Source organism: Osmerus mordax, chromosome 14, assembly GCF_038355195.1.
Source record: "Osmerus mordax isolate fOsmMor3 chromosome 14, fOsmMor3.pri, whole genome shotgun sequence".
NCBI classification, from domain to species: Eukaryota; Metazoa; Chordata; class Actinopteri; order Osmeriformes; family Osmeridae; genus Osmerus; species Osmerus mordax.
Window position 1 is genome coordinate 8,948,211 of NC_090063.1, and position 21,283 is coordinate 8,969,493.

Below are 21,283 nucleotides of genomic sequence, written 5' to 3' on the forward strand. Positions count from 1 at the left end.
TCATTTTCTGGTGGCCTACATAAAAAAAAAAGTAAGGGGCCCCTAGCTCTCGATGCTAGTTTACCCATTTAGGATTGGTTTCAAACTTAGCAAACATCTGGAAAAACTATTCTATGAAAAAGCTAGTATGAGCCACGTTCGAGAATCGAACAACAATTATTGGGGGAGATAGTTTTGGAAATGTTGACTGGAGTTAGGTTATAGAATAAAAACGACCGGACGAGTCGGGTAGCAAATCGGAAATGCAATACCACCTACATCCACCGCGGCCGTATTTCCCCAAGAAGGTTTAGTTAGACTCACTTTTTAGCCACTACCATATCGGCTTATCTTGTCTATGTAGGCTAGAACATAACTTGTCGTTTCCACATATACATACAATTAATAATTAACCAATTTACAGCAGTAAGCTATAAACATTTATATAAGCAATCCCCTCTCCATCCACGACTTCCTTATCTTCAACACACACACGCACACACACACACACACACACACACACCGACACTAAGAATCACTTTCATTTTCTGAGCATTCTAGGTCTGTCAACAAAACAGATAGTAACTGCCCTCAACAGTGCTGCTCACACCTTATGTTTGTCGTGCACAAAACCGGTTGATTGTGTTTGAGTTTCTGTTCCGAGTAAACCATAGCCTAATCAAGGTTCATTTTCGTTTCTTGCTTTGTTGCTGTCTTTAAATGCGGAAAAATATAGAGGCAGTTATCTTCAGAGCTCATTCAGACTGTGGAAACTGAACAGTGCACCTACTTCAATATTTTGAATAGACTTTAAATTATGTTTTCATGGGGAGAAGACACTAATTATGGCTTCGGTTTAAGGAAGTTGGATGGTTCAAATCCAATCAATCAGAATCATTTTATTAATTTCACAAATTTAAGATCAGATGTTAGGGACCTCTCCGCAGGTCAAAGCGTGGTCGCGTTCGTCAGGACTGATGGAAAAGCGTCGATTGTTCGGATTCGAGAGGACCAAGATGGAAGAAGGTCCACAGGAAAATTGAGTAGGCTTACGTTTTTTTGCCTTCATCTAGATACTCTATCATGCTATGTAAATACTGTATATGTTGATGACAATGATAGTGTGTCCCTGAAAAAAGGTAGGTAATTGACATTGTAGGCCTATCTATCCTTAGGGAGTGTGAACTGTGAGGAGAAGATTCATGCAGTGAGTTGTGGTGACGATTTTGCTGTTTTACTGTCTGAGGAAGGCAAGGTTCTAATCATGGACTCATCTAACATTGTCAGGTCAGTATGTTTGTGAGTCTGAAAGGAAAGTCCTTTATACTATATAATAGCCTACTCACCATTTAAATGAATACAGATGACACTATAGATACTGTAAATCCATATTCACTTAAATGGTGTGGCACCACACTTGTATTCTGTCTTCTTCAGGCCTCTAAAGGAACTGTGCAACACTCAAGTGAATCAAGTTGCTTGTGGGGACCAGCATTCAATTGCCCTCACACAAGGTAAAGAATATACTATAATTTTATTGGAGACCCATCAATGTAGGACTACAAATATTCCTCACATACACCCTGCCTCAATTCATTCAACATTTCTAGTTTGGTATAATGCATTTAAATTACTAGTGTAGTGCTCGTGTCCATGGTGTGGCAGGTGATTACAACAATGGTTAGTTGATTCAATGACACACAAACACACGCACACAGATTCCTGGAATTATAGTTTTATAGTCTTACCCATGATGCCCATGCCCGTGATGCAGCTAGTGATAAAAATGTTGGTTAGTGACAGTATGCCCAATTTTCTTTTGAATTGCCAATTGAAAAATTGTCCAGCAAGTAGGCCCAGCAATACACCTACCACATTTAATCTTCATACTGTGTTGTGTGTGAATGTTTGGATGACCAATTTGCGCTTGCAAGAAATAACTATACCCGTGTTAATGTTGAGCAGCCTTTTCAATTACCATTGGGAGCTGAGACTAAGGGTACTTTTTGATTGGATGAGGGTTTATTGAAATCCATGGCTGCATCCCTTGATACAATGCATCTACATGCCTATTTATTTTTCGCAAAAGCAAAAATTAATTCAAACTTCACACACTTCACTGCATGTCCTTGGGTCCAGAGCCATACAATTGCTACATGTCAACTTCACACAGTGCCAGATTCGAAAGATAATCAAGCAACAGACACACACAGAGATTCCTGGTATAATAGTATGATATTTACCACAAAAAATTTGGTCATAGGAATACTTGTAATGTACGTGTAATGGTGAGAATAGTTGCTAACGTCTCACTCCTCTTTAGATGGGCAGGTATTTACATGGGGAATGAACACTTTTGGCCAGCTGGGTTTGGACCTGGGTACAGATGGACACCGCCCCCCCCAGGTCCTGCACTCTTTGTCAGGACTTCCCTTGATCCAGGTCACCAGTGGGGGGGACCACTGCATCGCCCTCTCAGTTTCTGGAGCTGTGTTCACCTGGGGCAGGAACAGCTGTGGCCAGCTGGGGCTAGGGGACACCACTGGTAGTATTGACATGAAAATGATTACTTCTCACACTCTGTTTGCAGTGAGTGTGTAGAGGTCATACACACATACATGGCCAATAGTATGTGGACACCTCACTGAATGTGAACATTCCAAAATCATGGGCATTAATATGGATTGGTTTCTAGAATTGCCTTCACCTTTCTGGGCCAGCCTTTCAATAGACATTTATGTGGAATTTGCTTCCATTCAGCCACAAAAACATAAGAGAGATTGGAGTTTGGTGATTAGACCTTCCTTGCAGATGCTGGTCAGGTGTCTGCATACTTTTTGGTCATGTAGCATCTGCCGTGAATATTGTTAATAGAAACGTTAAGTCATTTTTTGCCTAACAGAAAATCTGTTTGTGTTACTTTCTAGACAGACATGTCCCAACTCCTGTCACATTGCTTGACAGAAAGAAGACAGTTTCCATCTCTTGTGGAAAAGATCATACTGTCATTTTGACAAAGGTTGTATTCTCTGAGAACCCCCCCCCCCTTCTGCACTATTTGAAACAAATTCAGTATTTATTTATATCCCCCAACAACATAATTTAAATTGCAAGATATAGTTAATCATAATCTAAGTAGTATTTTGTCTGCCCATAGGGAGGTGTGGTGTTCACATTTGGTGGCGGTCGGTATGGGCAGCTGGGTCACAACACTCAGACAGATGAACACCGACCTCGGGTGGTGGCAGAACTCTGGGGGTCAAAGGTCACTCAGGTAGCTTGTGGAAGGTACGCAACACTCCTTACATGATCCTTTATAATACCAAGCACTGAGTAGTAACATTTATATTACAGTGTTTAGAACATGCCGCACAGATTGAGCAATGTAGTAAGAAAAATCTGACCTCTAATGTTGGATTATATCAATACATTATAATACCAGAGGGGTTTCACTTTAGCTTTGTTACTTCTGTGCAACATTAGACATCACACGCTGGCATTTGTGGGCTCCGCCAAGGTATATTCTTTTGGACATGGAGAGCACGGGCAGCTTGGAAATGGAATCCTGACTGACCAGTCTGTGCCTTTGCCAGTACAGATATCACAGGGTATGCATTTTTGGTAGAATCTAAACTTTATTAACTGTTAAAACTAAGACTTCCAGAGCACCACCTGATTTTGATACCAATAGCATAATGATAATGCATCAATCCACTGACAATTATTTTACTTTTCAGAGAGTGATGACCAGAAAATCAAACGTATATTTGCAGGAGGAAACCATTCATTTGCAATGACCACTTCTGCACAGGTATTAAAAATAGAAATAAAAATTGTCAACAATATTTGGTATACCAGATCATTATTGCTGCTTCGTAATGTACATTATAATCAAATGTTGCTTAAATATAAAGGGTGTCATTAAGGTGAGACAGAAAACATTGGTTGACGGAAGGGTCGACGAATGGATCTCTAAATGTGACACAAAATCTTGGAAAAGAATACAGAAGTAAGAGCCATTTAAAAACTCAAAATAACTATTCATGCTATAGAAAATGAACAACCAACACTCAAACAGAAACTTATCAGTGTTTTGAGGTGACGGGTTGCTCACCTGGTAGAGTGCGTATTGCATAAGTTAAAGATCCCATGACATGCTGTTTTTAGATGCTTTATATAGGCCTTAGTGGTCCACTAATACTGTATCTGAAATCTATTTCCTGAAATTCAGCCTTGGTGCAGAATTACAGGTACTATGAGCAGTCCCACAATGAGTTTTCCTCAGGACGCGCTGTTTCTGTAGCTTTAAATGCTGTGAGGAAGAAAGAGGCGGGGCTAACTGCCATGTTTCGGTCTTTTGCAAGCCATGATGTCTCGAGGGAAAACCAATGTCGCGCTCACACGGTCGTAGCTCGTTTTTTCATTGGTGGTCCAAATTCTCTGTGCGGGCAAAGCAGAGAAAGGGGATGTAAACTTCAAAACCGAGCGTTTGAGCTCTCATTTTCTCAAAGGCGGAGAAGAATACCCAGGAATACCTTTTGAAATTTCTAGCCACTGGGGGACCAAAGGCAGGCTAGGGGAACTCATATTAATGTTAAATAACCTCCTAAAGTGAAGTTTTCATGTCATGGGACCTTTAAGCCTTTCTGCAGGGGCCTGGATTCAATATCCAGGGACCATGGTCATTTCCAGTATGTCCTCCCCTGTCTCTCTCCTACATTTCCTGCCCTAATACTGTCACTATCTCTCATATATGTACAGTATATAATAACATAATTTAATGTGTCAACTACATTTAAATTAACGCAATCTTTTCAGGGAAATCAAGGCAATGTTCTCCTCTTCATCCTGTCTAAATCAAAGTTTCCTAGACAGAAGGTTAGTGTCCTTACTTGCATTCTTCCATTCAATCTTACTCTTCATTTTATTTATTGTATTGTTTAAAACTATTAGTTTTATCATTCCATGATGATTCATTTCTATTATGATTGTATTAGCAGCAACAAGCACTACCAAACCTCTTCAAAATATAGTGGCCTGGACTTGTCACTTGCAAGAAAGGTTTTGAAGAAGCTGGCGAAAAAGGAGAAAGTGTTGGCTGAGGTATTTTGGGAAAAATATGACCTTAAATGTTTAATGGTAATCCAAGTCAGCCTTTAATATTTATTTGTTTACCTGAACTGACCTGTACTCTGGTGGTTGATAACTCAATTAAATCTAGACATACTGTAACCCCCTTCCCTCTAGATTAAAACTGTGGTCCTGCACTCACTGCTCCCTACCCTGAACGAGAACCCCTTTAGTGTGGAGAGCCTGAGAGTGTACCTTGTCCTCTCAGAGCTCCTAAGGGCCACAGTTAAGCCAAACCAGGTCACAGACATAGAGCTCACTGTGGCCGTCGCGGCCGCCATCTTAAGACTGCACCCCAACAAGCTCCAGATCCTGGGTGAGGTCATTCTCAATCGACCAAAAATCTACATGATGGTTATGAGGAAACATCTCTCTGTTTAGTGTTTTAAATGTATACTAAAGCAAATTTGTTGAGTTAATCAAGTTTTCTTTTCAATGTTCTTGTATTTTTAATATATGTCTTTCTATTGACCCTTTATTGTTATAATCTGTCATTCTATTGTGAATTTAGCTTCTGCATTAAACAGTAAATCCCCCCCCCCCCCCCCACCCACATGGTAGGAGACTTGTGGTCTTCACTGAAGCCATCTACTCTGGTCAAGCAGATAAAGGTGTGGAAGGACACCCTGTCATTCATTCTGAGGAAACTCAGTATTACTTCCCACAGAACAGGAGTCAAAGACCTTCTCGATGTGCTCCAGCATCTTTTCACAGTCAGTGTACACAGCCAATACTCCTACCGCCTTTACTCAGAATGCCATTGATGGGTCATTTTCAGTTTGGGATTTCTCTTTCTGCAACTTTGTAGGCAACCCAGAAGGCTGGAGGGACACTTAACATTCCAGTCAGTGCCTTTTGTATGGAGGACGTTGTATTCAGTTTCCAATACCTGCAGGAAGATGTGAAACGTTGGCGTTTGTGGTCAAAAAAGAAGGTAAATATTTTACAATACATTTGTACAATGTACACATTGAGCAGATGCTTTTATCCAAACATACATACATACATACATTAAAATAGGGCAGATAAATTGAACCAAGCAAGCTATTTGTATTAGAATGTACTATACTGTAATAGATGAGATAGCGAAAACAACATTAATCTTCATTATTGTGTTTATGGTAGAGAACATAAGAGATCTTGGTTGTCAGATTTTAAAATATTGTGTTTTTGTTTTTAGAAATTGGATGGGATGTCATTACCCATCGTTTGCCGTTACCCATTTGTGATGAATCCGCAAAGCAAGCAATTGGTTCTGAATGTTGCTGCCTATCTCTCACAGGTAAGTCAGTCATGCTTCTCAGGATATAAGGCTTTTGTTTGACCGGATGCTCCATCACAGCTCTGATGTCATACAGTATGAGGACTGATGGGTAAATATGAAGGATTAAAATAGTGTGAATTGATTGCAGGGACAACTTGAAACCAACCATGAGAATGGGATGTGGCCTTTTGGAATACCCCAGCCTTCCTCCTCTCTCTATTTTGAGTTGAGGCTGAGAAGAGCATCACTCATTGAAGACACCTTCAGAGAACTGAATGTTGCAGATCCCAGTATTTTCAAGAAGCACCTTGTAGTAAATACGCCTGATTATTTACTCGGCACAAAATCTTAAAACAAGAGGTGTCTATGGCTCTCCAACAGAAGGGAGGGATGATAGAATTGTGGATTAACGAAGATGTTATGCACCGCTTTAATTCTCTCAGGTGTATTTTGATGGCGACTCACAGTTGTCAGATGTGTACAGAAGGGACTTCTTCCTCCACGTGTTAGATAGCCTGCTGGACCCTGATTCTAAGATGTTCATGTACAATCACACCAAAACGCTGGCCTGGTTTCCTGCGATGGTAAGGCCTCACTTTCAGAACAGATAGCCTACAGTGGGTTTCATGGTCTGTCTTTCACCTCTGTGTCATCATTAGCTCCCTCTTCCGAACATTTCTTACCTGATATCATGAAAGATCTTGCAGACTGCAGCAACATAATATACTGATTTTTTTAATGGTACTTTGAGGTCACTTGAATTAATTAACTTAATTATTATTATTTGTGAATACATTTTGCAGTTTATAAAAACATTTTTATTAACAGCCCATACTAGAAGAGAAGAGGTACTTCTTGTTTGGGGTTCTCTGTGGGCTGGCCTTACACGGCAACATGGTTGTACACCTGCCCTTCCCATTGGCCCTTTTTAAAAAGCTATTGAACAGAAAGCCCTCCTTGGAGGATCTGATAGACTTCAGCTCTGATGGACAGTAAGTTAACAAAGTCCTCTCTTATCAAATACTGGTAATGTAGAAGAGATACTGTAGGAATAAATGTTTAACTCTTGATTACTTAACTCTAATTTGAGATATATTTGATGTATTTAAAGGATTTTGAAGGACATCCTAGACTACCCTGATGATGTTGTTGAAAACTTGGACATGACATTCACAGTGAGTATTGTAATTGTGACTGTACAGCTGTGGCCATAAAGTATTGGGAGCGACATACATTTTGTGTTTGCAAAGCTTGCTGGGCCTTGGCATAATATGACTGCTAACATAATTTCAGTAAGTCATATCATCAGTGCAGGGGAAAGTGTGAACTAGTTCTAGCCAAGTGAAATCACTATCATTCTGATTGGATTTTAAGAGCAGATTGACTGCTGTAAAAGGGGGGACTATTTGCATATATTGAAAATGTTTGCCCCCCCAAAAAATATGAAATGTATCCTATTGTATTCTATAGAAACATGTGAAAACATTTCCTAAAATCCTGAACCAGCAAACTTTGCAAAACACAACATTTATCATTACCAAAACGTATGGCCACGCCTGTAGGTTAAAATAGTATCATAATAGTAGCTGCGTAATTTAAATCGATATATTTACATAATCTCACTGCGTAATCCCATTTATGTAATTACATTTTGGTGTTTAAAAAAAATATATATATTTTCATGAAGAAATGACGATACAAATTGTGATGATTTTGCCAGTCAGATTATTATTATTTTTTTTTTTTACAGGAACATTATCTTATTTAAAATAACTATAACCGCTAAACAGTCTTCATTGTTTCCTTTATACGCAATAACAGGTGATATGGGACAACACAAGGGTTGAACTTGATTCCAAAGAACCAGAGAAATTGGTCACAGGTGAAAACAAGTAAGGTTATGAAAAAGAACCTCACAAAATAAGGCTTAAGTAAAATTCTCAAAAGAATGATAAATTATAACTTTTTCTGTTCTTGGTAAAAATATCTGGATACCATACATTACCATTGCCAGGATGGAGTTTTCAGAGGCCTATGTGAACCTCGTCTTCAACAAATCAGTGGAGGGTGTGTTTGCAGAGTTCCGGCGTGGCTTCTTTACTGTGTGTGAAGAGGATGCGGCCTTGCTCTTCAGGCCTGAGGAACTGAGAGCGGTCATGGTTGGCTCTGAGAACTACGATTGGGAGAAACTCAAACAGGTCCTCATACCTCTAAAGCGGGATAAGCAATAGATTTATAGGTTTCATGATGCTGTCATGGTCAGCTATGCTAATTATGATCTGTGTAGAACGTTGAGTATATGTTTTTTCCTCCCAATTTTAGAACACCGTTTACGAAGGAATGTACAATGCAGTCCATCCAACCATTGTTATATTTTGGGAGGTGTTTGAAGAACTATCCGAAGAGAAAAAGAGAGCTTTCCTATGTAAGTACAATAAGACTGCAATATGACTCTGACTCAGTTTAATATGAGTTATACATAGTTTAATTAATAATGTGTATTCAGAAGAGCTTTGTTGCTGCTTTAGAGCTACGGTGCCTGTCAAAAGTATGGAAACACCTAGCCTTTCATCAATATATGCACCAGTTTTCTTTTTTTAATGCCAGATTTCAGTCAATCAAGGTCTGTAAGGCATTTAACTTACATGTATATATAACCTGAGTTCTCCAAATATTGCTAAAGGTGACACGGTTAAATTACCTACTTTGGTTGCATATAAACAATAGGTACATGTCTGAAAAATGATAAAAGACTAGGTGTTTCCAAACTTTTGACCGGCACCGTTTTCCAGATCCACAAACTGTACAAAGGTTCAGAATATTTTTCATATTGTAGCCATATCTGTCTCTCTCTTTGCCAGTGTTCCTTACAGGTTGTCTTCGGGTGCCCATCTTGGGTATGGGCCAGATCCGAATGCGGGTCCAAAACCTAGCAAACTCTTCCGAACACCATTTCCCAGAAGCTCTGACCTGCCACTCTCTACTACTGCTCCCCATGTACCGCTCCAAGGAGATACTGCAGGCCAGACTCATAGAGGCGCTCTGTCACAACAGAGGCTTCTGGAGGGACTAATCCTGCACCACAACACCCAAGTACATTCTGACATTATTTCTTTGTTTCTCAGCTTTAAACATGTGACTTGCTGTAGTTGTGCTCCTATACACCTGTGATATAATCATATCTGGTTCATTGTATGTGCCTGTAAGGAATTTCAAGGCATGGCTAAAACATTTCTGTATCCATTCAGACCCATCTAGAGACATAATGAATGTAATGCAATAAAAATGAGCCCTTATCTTACCCGTGTCTCAATGCTCTCAGGCTTTCTGAAAATGAAACCACAGGTGGACTATTTCGGCATTTTCTTTCGTTAGTTGAATGAACCAGTGACCATATACTTTTTCTGCGGCCAGGTTTATTACATCATCCTGCTACGCTCTGTCTTAGAGCACTGACGAATATCATAACAGAGAAAGTAAAACATATAATATAATGGAATGAAGACAGATGGGAATTATTGGAGTGAGAAAAGCTAAAATCACAAACGGATAAAAATAACAAAAGGCAAAACAAACAATGCATAGAAACAGACTGGTGAGAAATAAAACTGTAGCCCACAATTTTACAATTATCAATAACACTGTTTTTTTTTTTTACAGTTAACCAGATAACATTCAACTTTAAACACTGAGAAAGAGATGGTGGGAAACAAACAACAACAAAAAAGATGGTGGCCTTATTTGCTGACGCTGACATATACTTAAGTGATCTACCAACCTTCTACACTTAAACAAAATAATGCATATTAATATCATAGAATAGAGTCCTTTTATATTACATAGCTACCCAATTTCAATGCAATTACATTTGTGCTTCATACAATTGTGAAACTATATAAGTATAAAGCAAAAAGTTGGACCAGCTAGTAACTAATTGTGGGTCAAGGCTGAGAGGTAGGGATGAACACACCCTCCTCAGATTATTAAACAAATGTAAGCCTACAGTTGACTCATTGTCAAAGAACAGTGAACCACTAATAAGCAATATTGGACATCCTGTCCAGAAAAGAAAACGGGAAAAAAGGAAAATATTATGGCTCTCTAAACTCGTAATCTCTGCTGTGTTCGACATCCAACTACCACAATCACTCAGGTAGTGGTTAATAATGTTAATAGCAATAATATTTGTAACTTTAATTGATATGTACATATACAGGAACATTTGCAGTATATAGTTTTGCTTTGTATTCTTGCTTTTCTGACTTGATTTTTAAATTTTATTTTAAGTACACTTGAAAATAAAATGTGGATTTATCTTCTTTAGGAAAACACACAAACAGACCTCACACACGCACATACTTAAACTCATGGAGTTTTAGAAAAGAAAGTAAAGTCCCACAATACAATGTTTTAAATACCCCCCCCCCACACACACACACAAAACAGCATCTGTGAAGCACTGTGTACCACATTTCTAGTGCTACCCTTACCAAATATCAGTCACCACATGGCTGTTCACACCCAGACAGAAAAGAAGGGAGACGCTCTCTAAAGTTCTTCTGTTTGAAAGGTGAAAGGATGAGCTGCATCCGTCTTCACAGTGAGACTACTTAGGAAGAGGTCAAGAATGTGGACGTTGGAGTGAGGAAGAGTGAAAATTGAGTGACTTAGAAATGGGAGTGAGTCAGAGATGGAGTGGGTGGAGGGAGAGAGAGGGCAGAGCTGATCTAGGGGCATCTATTTGGTGTCTGTCGTAATAATCAAGGCATGAAGCAGGTTACCCTGTCCAGTTCTGTCCTACCGTTTGTCTGTAGCAGCCCAAACACACGCAATATACACAGAGATGCTGGGGCAATCCATTATCTCATCTGGAAGGTAGGGGCGTAGATAAAACAGGGGGGATGCCCCAATATGCCCTCACCCCCCTTTGGTGAAATAAAGGATGTCTTGCCATGTCTGGATAAGTCCATTTAGCTGGGGGAGGGGAGGGTTGGTTTGAATCAGAAGATGTCAGGGCACATGTCCCAGTTGCCCTGGTCCTTAGCCTCCCAGTAACCCCCCTTGTAGACGTGCATGGTCTCTCCCGAGACAGGGTCCTCGAACCTCTCGAACCACAGTGCCTGGTAGTTGTCCTGGTGGGAGCCTGGAGAGAACAAACCAGAAGCTGTAGAGGTGGCGACGTGTAGACTGTGACGCCACTGGGATAAGATGGGGGTATCTTCCTGGTGCGAGATGCTAATCCAGGAAGTCATACTGGTACTACTCATACTGGTTCTAAATAGTAGTACTGGTTCTAAATCCTAGTACACAGCAATCATTGCTGCTGGAGGAGCTGCAAAGAAGGTAGAGACCAACACAGGAACAACACAAAACAGAGAAAAGGACTACGGGGAAGGGGGAGTAGGGCTGAGTGGGAGAAAGCAAGAGAGAAAAGAGAACTGGACTGGTGTTACTTGCTTTTGACCGTAGATCCATTAGGGGCTTCAGAGCCTTCCACTGAAGGACAAGATGGATAGATGAGGGGGAGAATATTGGTGAAGAGGAACTAAAATGGCATGATGATGGCCTGGGGCCTCATTTATAAAAGATTAACATCAAGAAGTGGCATATAAACAAAACACAAAGTGCTTATGGAAAAAGAAATTCTGATTTAAAAGCGTGCACACACTCCTTTCACGCTGGAAATGTAGTATATCATACCGTTCTCCTCATCATTTCTGAAAATACATTTCAGAATGTGCCAGCAGGCCTATTGTTTAATAATTAGAGATCTAATTATATTCTCAAAACATATGAGGTTCTTTTGCAATAACTAATATCTTTGTTTGTATTTATTATCCTAAATGTGTTCACTCAGGGTACTCTTCATATATACATATATGACAGAGATACCCAGACCATAATATTTATTCTACACAATGGTAGGCTTAGGCTACCAATTTCAAAGTGTTTCTCAAGTTTCATCCTACTGCTGTAGGCCCGTAAGAAGGACCACAGTCTACTATCAAGTCATTCTTTTTGTAAATCCCAAAGTTTGCGCCTTCTTTTGTACACAACATTCCTAAATGAGGCCCCTGGTGTTGGACTGTGCATGAGTGTGTATGTATGTATGTAGGTGCCCTAAATAATACTTGCTTTGAAAAGGAGAGCTGGGTGGCCCTTGGGAAGCTGCAGCGATAAAGTGGGAAAAAATGTAAATGTGTAAAAAGGTTTCTATTTAATTATGAAAAATTAATAAAGGAGATCGATAGACATATAGACACGCAGACAGACAGACAGACACATAGACTGATAGAGCTACTTGCATGCAACAGGTGTGTGAGGGGGAGAGTCTTCTGTATCAGCTGAACAAGAAAAGGGGGAAAAAGAGACGTCTAACCGTATGTTTCTCAACCCCCCCAAACCAAAACACATGCAAATGTGATGCAAAACATGTCACTATATTACTAGTAGTACTGATATGGGATACATTGTAGCTGCTTCCTAACTACTGCATGCTCAACTGTAGAAGACAGAGAATTTGATGGAATAATGGCATCACCAACTAGAACTATCTACTGTATTTAAAACGGAATAATAAGTGTATGTAATACTTATATGTAGAGTTTAGATAGAGGAAGAGAGAACCAAGTGTGTGTTTAAGTGCGAGGGGAGCAGATGCAGAGGTACTTGCTTTGGTCTGAAGCCTCGCTGGCCTCCGTGCCAACCTCCACTGTGTCGGCTAAATGGAACGTAAACGTGGATAGGGGATGGGGGGAAAATGAGGGGACAAAATGATAACGATGAGATGGGCCTTGAAGGATGGGCATGAATGACCAAGTCTATATACTTACCTTGTGGTACATACGTGTGTGTGTGCGTGTGGTTAAGGAAAGGTAGAGTAAGAGGGAAAGGAGGAGGAGGAGGAAGAGAGGAGTACTTGCTTTTGTGAGGTGAGTCAGTAAAGGAATCCTCATTGACAGCTTGGGGGGGGGGGGGAAAGACAGACAAACAGGTGAACGACAGACTGACAGACAGACAGACACTCCCTCCCTCTTCCCCCCCATCCTCTCTCTCTGTTCTCTCTGTCTCTTACCCTCCTCGGGTGGGATGGCCGTCTTGGCCGCCTCCCTCTCCCTCTCCCTCCGCACGATGCGCTGCTTTTCCTCCAGCCTCTGCTTCTCTGTGTTGGCCTCGTCCCACCGTCCATCCTCCATCAGCCTCTGGTCGGGCCGGTGGCGGCTGTCGGTGGGGGCTATGCCCTCCTCAGCCTCGTTAAGGCTCAACGCTAGGGTGGAGAAGTAGTACATGGTCTCCGCTCCCTCACTGTGGGGAGGGAGAAAGTGAGGGTTGGGTAGTGAGACGGGAACAAAAAAATTAATAAAAAAAGAGAGAAATATCAAGTGTCATCAAGGCACTGTAATCTCATGGCCTTTTCATGGTCAAAAGGATTAATCGCTCTCCTGCGGGGGGGACTTCGTCTGTACTCACGGTAGCTCGTTCTTCTTCCACAGCTCGCGGGCCTTCAGGGTCTGGTAGACCGTCTTCTGTTTGCCCTCAGCGCCATTCTCCCCCCCCTTGCTGCTCTGCATCACCCTGGAGAACTCCATCCTCTCATCCCAGGTGCCTGACAGCACAAAGTGGGCCTTGCCCTCCTTGTCGGTAACCACCCCAGTTACCTGGGGAAGACAGAGAGTGAGGGGGAATGGTGTGTGTGTGTGTGTGTGTGTGTGAGAGAGAGACTTGTAGTTCTCTGTGTGTGTGTGTGTGTGTGTGTGTGTGTGTGTGTTAAAGAATAGAAGTGTCGGTTCTGAGTGAGTGAGGGAGGTCAGAGCCTCACCTTCCTGGCCACGTCTCTGGAGAAGTAGCTGTAGGGGGCAAACTTGAGGTGACAGCGGTCTCCAGTGGTATGGTTCACCACATCTATCTCTCCTGACTGACACAGGAAGCAAGAGGGAGAAAAAAGAGAGATTACAGAAAAGGGGTAGGAAGGGAGAACGAGTATTGTCATGTAATTGCAGTACTGCAGTAATTGGCTGAGTTTTGGGGAGTGGCTGTACCTGGTCGATCCACAGCTTGCCTACGATAATGTTGTGAACTGTGGTGGTGACTTTCTTCCACGAGTAGTGATTGTTGCTCTTCTCAAATATGCACTGGATGGAACCTGAGGAGGGACAAAAGAGGGTGGTCAACGCACCGACGTGACAGTCTTGAAAAAATAGAGGGAACTACTCTGAACACAGGCATGCAGTTGGCAGGCACTCTGAAGTCCTACCGAGGGGCATGATGGAGAGGTATTTGCCCCTGAACTTGCTGGCAAGTGAGATCTCTTGTCTAAGGGTCCAGCCTTTTTCAGAGATGGCATGATGGGCTGCTGCAGGTGGATGATGGCTCACCTGGCACCAGGTGACCGGAAAAATACAGTGACGAGTCAAAGCGTTTACAGTTTATATATGTCAAAAACGACAACTTGATTCCATAGAGTGATATTGCGGTGTACATTGCACTACTGTAATTGAAACGTTATTGACAGACTGTAGTTGAAGAACTGACACTATTCTGACACTGACACTGTCTTTGTCTACTATTTATTAATTAGCTAGCTACAGTTATTGAGATAGTTATTGTTATACTGTTTTTGAGTAACTGTTGTACCGTAATGTTCTTTTTTGTTCAACATTTAACTTAACTGTACCACTGAAATACTGTAAAACTATGAAAAAAACTTTTCAAAACGTAAAACTTGATCTTCTGCTCTAATTTGTATGCACTGTTTGTACATCCTTTTTTAGTGTCTGCTCAAGGAAGTAATGTATGTGTACGATGTTATGTGGGTCAGCCACTAGAGGGCATATTGGAAGCCTGTAGAATTCAGAAGGAGCCGTGTCTGCGTCTTAGTTTTAGCACCACAGACAAAGAACAGCTCCACCTGACTGCTGTCACTCTGCAGTCTGTCCTCTGGCATCATAATGTTCCTAGTTCCTCATACACTCTTGTTCTTCTCTCCTTCTCTTTTGACATTTCCTGCCCTACTTTCTTTTTTCTCTCTCCTTCATCCACTCTAATTCAAACTTCTCTATCCTCCTCCCTTAACCCTTTCTTCTCCCTCCCTTTCTCTTCCAGCCTCCTTCCTCCTCTTCCCTTCCCACCTGCCTCACCTGTTCGCAGAGCGAGCGGTAGCCACTCTCCTTCAGGCGGTCCAGCTCAAAGGTCTCTCCCAGCAGGGGGTTGAAGGGCTTGCCCGTGCGGTACACTGTGGTGGAGTAGGAGGACACAGTGAAGGCCGCCACGTAGCACATCTGCTCCTGAGAGCTCTGGCACTTGGCGCCCTTGTCCAGCAGCTCGTAGTACTCCAGGTCCTCAGACAGGCGCTGGAGCATGGAGAGGGGCTCGTTGAAGTTCACCTGAGGAGGAGGAGGAGGGGTGGAAGGCACAGGAGAGAGAGAGACAGAGACACACAGAGAGAGAGAAAGAGAGAGAGAGGAATTGGGGGAAAGCAGGTGGTGTAAGGTATGAGAGTGGGTGTAGAAAGATGGAGATGAATTTGAAAATGAACAGAGAACATTTGTCAGATTTGTCTTTGCGTTTGTTTTTGCTGTTGTTCCACCCCACCCAGTGGTGCTTCTTACAGGCATGGGGATCTTCGACAGCTCCTTGCCAATGCAGTTCTTCATGATGCTCCAGAGGTTGAGGGAGTAGTTTGGCTTGTCTGGGATATGGCTTCGCCTCTTTCTCACTGGCTCCACCTCCTGAGAATGTGGAGACTCAGGGTTGGATGCCAGGGACTGCTCATCAAGCTGTGAAGGAAGGACAAACACATTATTGGTGAGTAACGTCCACAATAAAAAATACACAATACTGTGTTTTTGTTGTACACATTTAGGATAATAAATACAAACAAAGATATTAGTTATTGCAAAAGAACCTCATATGTTTTGAGAATATAATTAGATCTCTAATTTATGTTGTCATCGATTAACAAGGGAATCTACAAAAAAAAGGATTCAAGTATATATTGGAAACAATTGGCTTCCTGACAACATGGTGGAGGTGAAACCCAAGGGAAGATTTGAGCTTGACTTACTGACTGATCATCCATTCCCATCTCGCTGCTGAAACCACTGGCGTTACTGCCCGACCTTCTGAGAGGAGGAACAAGAGTGGGATGTTAGTTCTGTAGGAGACAGGAAGGGAGTGGGAGAGACGCGGAAAGGAGCAGACCTGTGGTACTTGGGGTCGGCCGGGACGGTGATGTACTCTGCCGGGTCCTCCATGGCGTCAAAGAACTCATTCTCATCGTCCTCGTCGCTGGCGTCCCCCTTCCCCGAGCCCGACCCTGAGAGAGAGCGAGAGCCGTCAGTAAACAGCAGAGAACTCTGGAAGTCTCCGCTAGCACATTCCTCGAACAGAGTGGTCTGGTGATATCGAGCTCAGAAAGGTCAGGCACGGTTCGTCAGGACATTACCCTTGCTGTCTATGTCAGGATTACTGAGGGAAGGGGGCAGTACTGTGGCCCCCCTGAAGGCTCTCTCCAGGTGGTTGTGCTGTTTAGCCAGCTGCTCCAGGGTCTGCTCCAGCCTCATCCTCTGGTCCCTCTCTGCCTGCAGAGCCTTCTGCCAATGCTTACTGTGGCTCTGGGCCAGGGCCAGGAAGTCTCGGCAAGCCTGGTGAGGAGAGGGATATGTCTGGTGTTCATAAGCTGAACAAGGCATGGCACATAAAACATTGGATGAAATCTCAAGACGAAACTTTGAAGTTTGCGTCCTTCCAGGTGACTTACGTTGATCATGGCGTTGGAGGTGATGCGGAACAGCGTGGCCCTCTCTGTTACCTGCCGGATTTTATCTCCCGCCTCTCCTCCCACGCGCACGCCCTCCAGCTCTGAAAGGGATCTAGGACAGTAGAGAACAGATCCTACTGAACTAGCACATTTGTGGTATGTGCGCTGCTGTTACACCGGGTAGAGAACACATCTCTGCCATGCTCTGGGAAGGGACCACACCCTACAGTTCCACATGCTACAGTGCTGTAGGTATTTCTGGTCCGTGAGTGACCCCTGACCTCTGCAGTGCCGAGCCGTGCTTGGCGATGAGGTCGTTGCAGGTGCTGAGGTCCTCCACCTTGCTGCCCAGGGTGCGTAGCGTGGACTGGACCGCCGAGTTCCGGGAGCCACCGCCTTGTCCTGCAGTGGGGGGCGACGTGGGACACTCGTCTCCGGAGTCATCTGAGGGGTGGAAGAGATGAGAGCATCCAGAAAAAGACTAAACTGTTATTTATACCTCCTTACTCCTCCCTCCACCACCTGATCCTTCCTTCGCCATCCATCCCCTGCTTCCCCTCTCACCCCCACCCTCCCACTTCTTTCTCCCCCCGCCCTCACCAGACTCGGCCTGCATGCAGACTGCCTTGGCCTTGGCCAGCTCCAGGGCGGTGATCCAACGCTGGCGCTCCACCTCTGTGCTGGCTTTCAGGTGGTAGGTCTGTGCCCCGCCATTGGAGATGACAAAGTTGCAAGAGTCCTCCACTGCGATGTTGGCTGTGGCCAGGTTAATGGTGCCCCGGCATGTGTGGCCCATCTCTGCCTGGGTTCTGGACGAAGGGGAAGGACAAGGTTATCTGATGTCAATCCCATTGCGTGGGCTACATGAATCCCAGTCGCCTCTAGCAACCTATTGAACATCTAGGCTACATTTAAGAACCGACTAATGTTTCACAAGATTGTTAAATGAAACATATAAAATGTAATGCCCTTTGTTCGACAACCACTCCTCACCTTCCATTTCCAATCCCACAGTGAGATTTGGACTCTGATCTAAGACTATTTAATTGCATCAGCTGAGAAAGCAGCTTGCAAGGCCAATTTAAAATCTCTTACCAAATGCCTATTTGTCTGATTACATTAAATCTGGCGTTGCCCCAACTGTAGCAGTTTTAACCTGATATAAACAGAGTATTAATACAATAACTAATTATTTCAGGTATTGTGGCAGTAACCTTAAAAATGTATAAGTCATAGCCATTTCTCCCTCCTAGGGATTCAAAACTCACAATCCAAAAATACCTATCTATTGTTCAAACTTCTAATATTCAAGTTTACAAAGATGCATTAATGTCACTTGCAATGACCAAAACAATTTGCCATGACTACTTCCAAGAACTTAGAAGCCAAGCATTTGAGAGCCAAAATTCCATACAGAAAAAAGATCTAGAAATAGGAATATGGCAGATGCAGAATTAATGAGTACCATGTAGGCTTATCACTTGATCTTAAAACAGATGGACCAACAGTGCTATTTACAGACATGCAAACACACACACACAGTGTTAGGATACATTAATTATTGACGGAGCCCAGAGGGGTGATGGGGTATGGCTCCAAACCTGATTAAGCAAACAGGCCAGGAGCCAGGATTTCATTTCTCACAGGTTGGCAAACACACAGATTCACACTCTTCTGGGGAATACTGAAGACTGTGTGATGTTGTTACATACCAGCGAGTTTGAAATCCTACAGCAGTACACACACAACTAATTACATTACATTTACATTTAGTCATTTAGCAGACGCTATTATACAGAGCGACTTACAGAAAGTACAGGGACATTCCCCCCGAAGCAAGTAGGGTGAAGTGACTTGCCCAAGGACACAACGTCATTTGGCACGGCTGGGAATCGAACTGGTAACCTTCAGATTACTAGCCTGACTCCCTCACCACTCAGCCATCTGACTCCCTCCAATTACAATGGCACCATTATAAGTACAAGTATAACCCAAAATTTGACTGTGTCCCATTATATATTTATTTTGACTGTCTTGACTTGCCATTGTCCTGACCGACCACAGGGTTGTCCCTGTAAAAGGGAGACAAGAGTGTTGCTTGCATCATCCTTACCTGTAGTACGAGAGGAGACCGTTGCTCAAGACAAACCATCTCCGCTGGTAACCCTTGATGTAATTGGTCCATTTGAAAAGCCAGCCTTTGTACGTGTCTCCGGGGGTCGGAGTGGGCGCCTTGGGCTCCGACATCACCAAAGGCCCAAGCTTGGCGGTGTCAGGTTGGACCTGAAGAAACAGGCAGCCGAAGATCACACTGACAATTCAGCAACAACTTTCAAAGCCTGCAGAGCGGTTTATGAAAGATAGCCCCCAAGGTTGATTAGACAGCGCTATATGCTACATCATGTGTTAGCAGCAGGTCAATTACTCACAGGTGGTGAAAACAGAGAAATATTGTATGTTGTAGCCCAAATGTAAGTCTATTAGACAAGCAACCAAGAGGTTGTTGGTTCAAAGCCCACCTAAAGGCTACTGTAAACAATGGATTCATTGGGAGGCTATTGCCTACTGACCGGTGAGCAAGACTAATGGAAATTCTGGCTAAATAAATCCTTTATATTATTTTATTGTGTTGACAGTATGACATTGCCAATGTATTTATCATTAGCTACGTCTATGCGGGATACTATTAGGTTGATAAATGCAACTTCCACACACAGTTGTCAAGCTAAGAAAGCTCAATCGACTAAAATTTGCTGTGCTAACTAACAAGATAGACATGCAGTTGAGATCAGGTTATCTGCTAATCTCTGAGCTGGATGAGAACCTGCAGACTCGTGAGTTAGCAAGCTAGATATGAGTAAACAACCCCTTCGCTTTAACATTAACCATAATGACAGACATCTGTTATCTAGCCATTGGACTACAACACACAATATGTCGTAAAGTCACTACATTTCTATGCTTTACAGTGCAAACTAACACAAGCAAACGGTAGATTGTTAGAGGCCTAACAACTAGCTAGCTCTAGCTAGTAGGCTAACACTAAGCACATCCTCATGTAGTTCATTGACTTCGGACTTACGACAATTACAGGCGGCGGTGGGTCCATGTTTGCTATCAAGCTAGCAGCAAAACAAATACATCTTACAATATCAATAAATAAATAAAAATATTTGATAATAGTAAATACAAATGATACCAACCTTGAACACTTTCGCTGGCTAGATACCTAACCAATAACAAATAAACTGGCGGTATATCCTTAGAATACAATCAGCCCTTGCTAGTTTGACAGCTCGCTCCTGTCAATATCGGTCACTCACTCAATTGTGGAAAGCCTCAAATCTTTGATGTTTCCAGCTAGCTATTGTGCTAGCTGACAACCTTCGTTTTCAGGTCTGCAGGTTTCTGGTGTGTATCACCATCTAATTGACTGACAACATAGCTAGTGTAACAGACATTTGTTTAATTACAGGTTTCGAAACATATCCTGCATCCATCATTACATACCTTTAAAGTACCGGTGTGCCGTCAGAGTCATTTACAAATAGGCTACACTGATCAGTGCATCCGTTGTAGTAATTACCAAAATAAGAGTCTTTCAACACTGATACAAGCACAGTGATACGCTATAAAAGAGAATGGCTTTGCTATTTTTTTGCCATTATTCGAATCTAACGAAAATACGCATTATTTAGTCATAGGCACTTTCATTGGTAATAATGTGCAATACTTTAGTTGCGCATCATGCGCATCAAGGCTCTTATTGCTGTTGATTGCGGCTTCTTTTTGTCCAATTAAACACATTTCTATTAGGTGTACACTACAGATGTGCCATATTCGAGGCAGATATAAAACTAACACAATAGTGTCGGAATTTAAATTCAAATATACTTAGAACTAAACTTTGAAATGTGTTTTCTCATCCTATAGATGTACACAACCTCTCAACTTTCTTAACGTCACTGCACTTTATAATAAAAAAAAGTCCGTAAGAAAAAATAGTGCCATAGGCTTGTGTTTATTTTCCAACATAAACATTATTTTCCACTTAACTAGACAGTTAAATATGCGTAGATAGCTGGCACTAGCTATGCAGTGTTTGTTGCAGCGATGTGCTAAAGTGTAAAATCATTCGTTTGTGTAAAAGG

The 21,283-nt window shown here is 42.4% G+C and overlaps 2 protein-coding genes across 7 annotated transcripts; one reads left to right on the forward strand and one right to left on the reverse strand.

Annotated features, from left to right (window-relative positions):
- Nucleotides 1-595: 595 nt before the first annotated feature.
- herc56.1 (HECT and RLD domain containing E3 ubiquitin protein ligase 56.1) lies at nucleotides 596-9,662 on the forward strand. Of its 3 annotated transcripts, none has more exons than XM_067251013.1 (23): nucleotides 602-1,022; nucleotides 1,155-1,266; nucleotides 1,417-1,493; nucleotides 2,303-2,524; nucleotides 2,907-2,998; nucleotides 3,137-3,267; nucleotides 3,463-3,587; nucleotides 3,717-3,790; nucleotides 3,894-3,988; nucleotides 4,798-4,857; nucleotides 4,977-5,082; nucleotides 5,227-5,425; nucleotides 5,671-5,822; nucleotides 5,918-6,043; nucleotides 6,290-6,391; nucleotides 6,522-6,686; nucleotides 6,817-6,957; nucleotides 7,202-7,365; nucleotides 7,485-7,548; nucleotides 8,195-8,265; nucleotides 8,388-8,571; nucleotides 8,696-8,798; nucleotides 9,235-9,662. In XM_067251013.1, the coding sequence occupies exons 1-23, from the start codon at nucleotides 797-799 to the stop codon at nucleotides 9,444-9,446; spliced, it is 3,003 nt and encodes a 1,000-aa protein (XP_067107114.1). In that variant the 5' UTR covers nucleotides 602-796; the 3' UTR covers nucleotides 9,447-9,662. The 3 variants fall into 3 exon arrangements, with proteins under 3 accessions (XP_067107116.1, XP_067107114.1, XP_067107115.1); XM_067251014.1 differs by having other exon boundaries at nucleotides 4,980-5,082; XM_067251015.1 differs by lacking the exons at nucleotides 8,696-8,798; nucleotides 9,235-9,662 and having other exon boundaries at nucleotides 596-1,022; nucleotides 8,195-8,255; nucleotides 8,388-8,560.
- Nucleotides 9,663-9,783: 121 nt separating this feature from the next.
- Nucleotides 9,784-20,684, reverse strand: LOC136956701 (oxysterol-binding protein 1-like). Of its 4 annotated transcripts, XM_067250650.1 has the most exons (18): nucleotides 20,336-20,587; nucleotides 20,215-20,254; nucleotides 19,246-19,415; nucleotides 17,733-17,941; nucleotides 17,414-17,576; nucleotides 17,133-17,244; nucleotides 16,818-17,016; nucleotides 16,574-16,688; nucleotides 16,437-16,494; nucleotides 15,982-16,149; nucleotides 15,511-15,756; nucleotides 14,628-14,748; nucleotides 14,413-14,516; nucleotides 14,193-14,288; nucleotides 13,844-14,031; nucleotides 13,449-13,678; nucleotides 11,831-11,869; nucleotides 9,784-11,516 (listed from the first exon to the last, which is right to left on the reverse strand). In XM_067250650.1, the coding sequence occupies exons 2-18, from the start codon at nucleotides 20,239-20,241 to the stop codon at nucleotides 11,374-11,376; spliced, it is 2,388 nt and encodes a 795-aa protein (XP_067106751.1). In that variant the 5' UTR covers nucleotides 20,242-20,254; nucleotides 20,336-20,587; the 3' UTR covers nucleotides 9,784-11,373. The 4 variants fall into 4 exon arrangements, with proteins under 4 accessions (XP_067106751.1, XP_067106755.1, XP_067106754.1 ...); XM_067250654.1 differs by lacking the exons at nucleotides 20,215-20,254; nucleotides 20,336-20,587 and adding an exon at nucleotides 20,643-20,684; XM_067250653.1 differs by lacking the exon at nucleotides 20,215-20,254.
- Nucleotides 20,685-21,283: the final 599 nt, after the last annotated feature.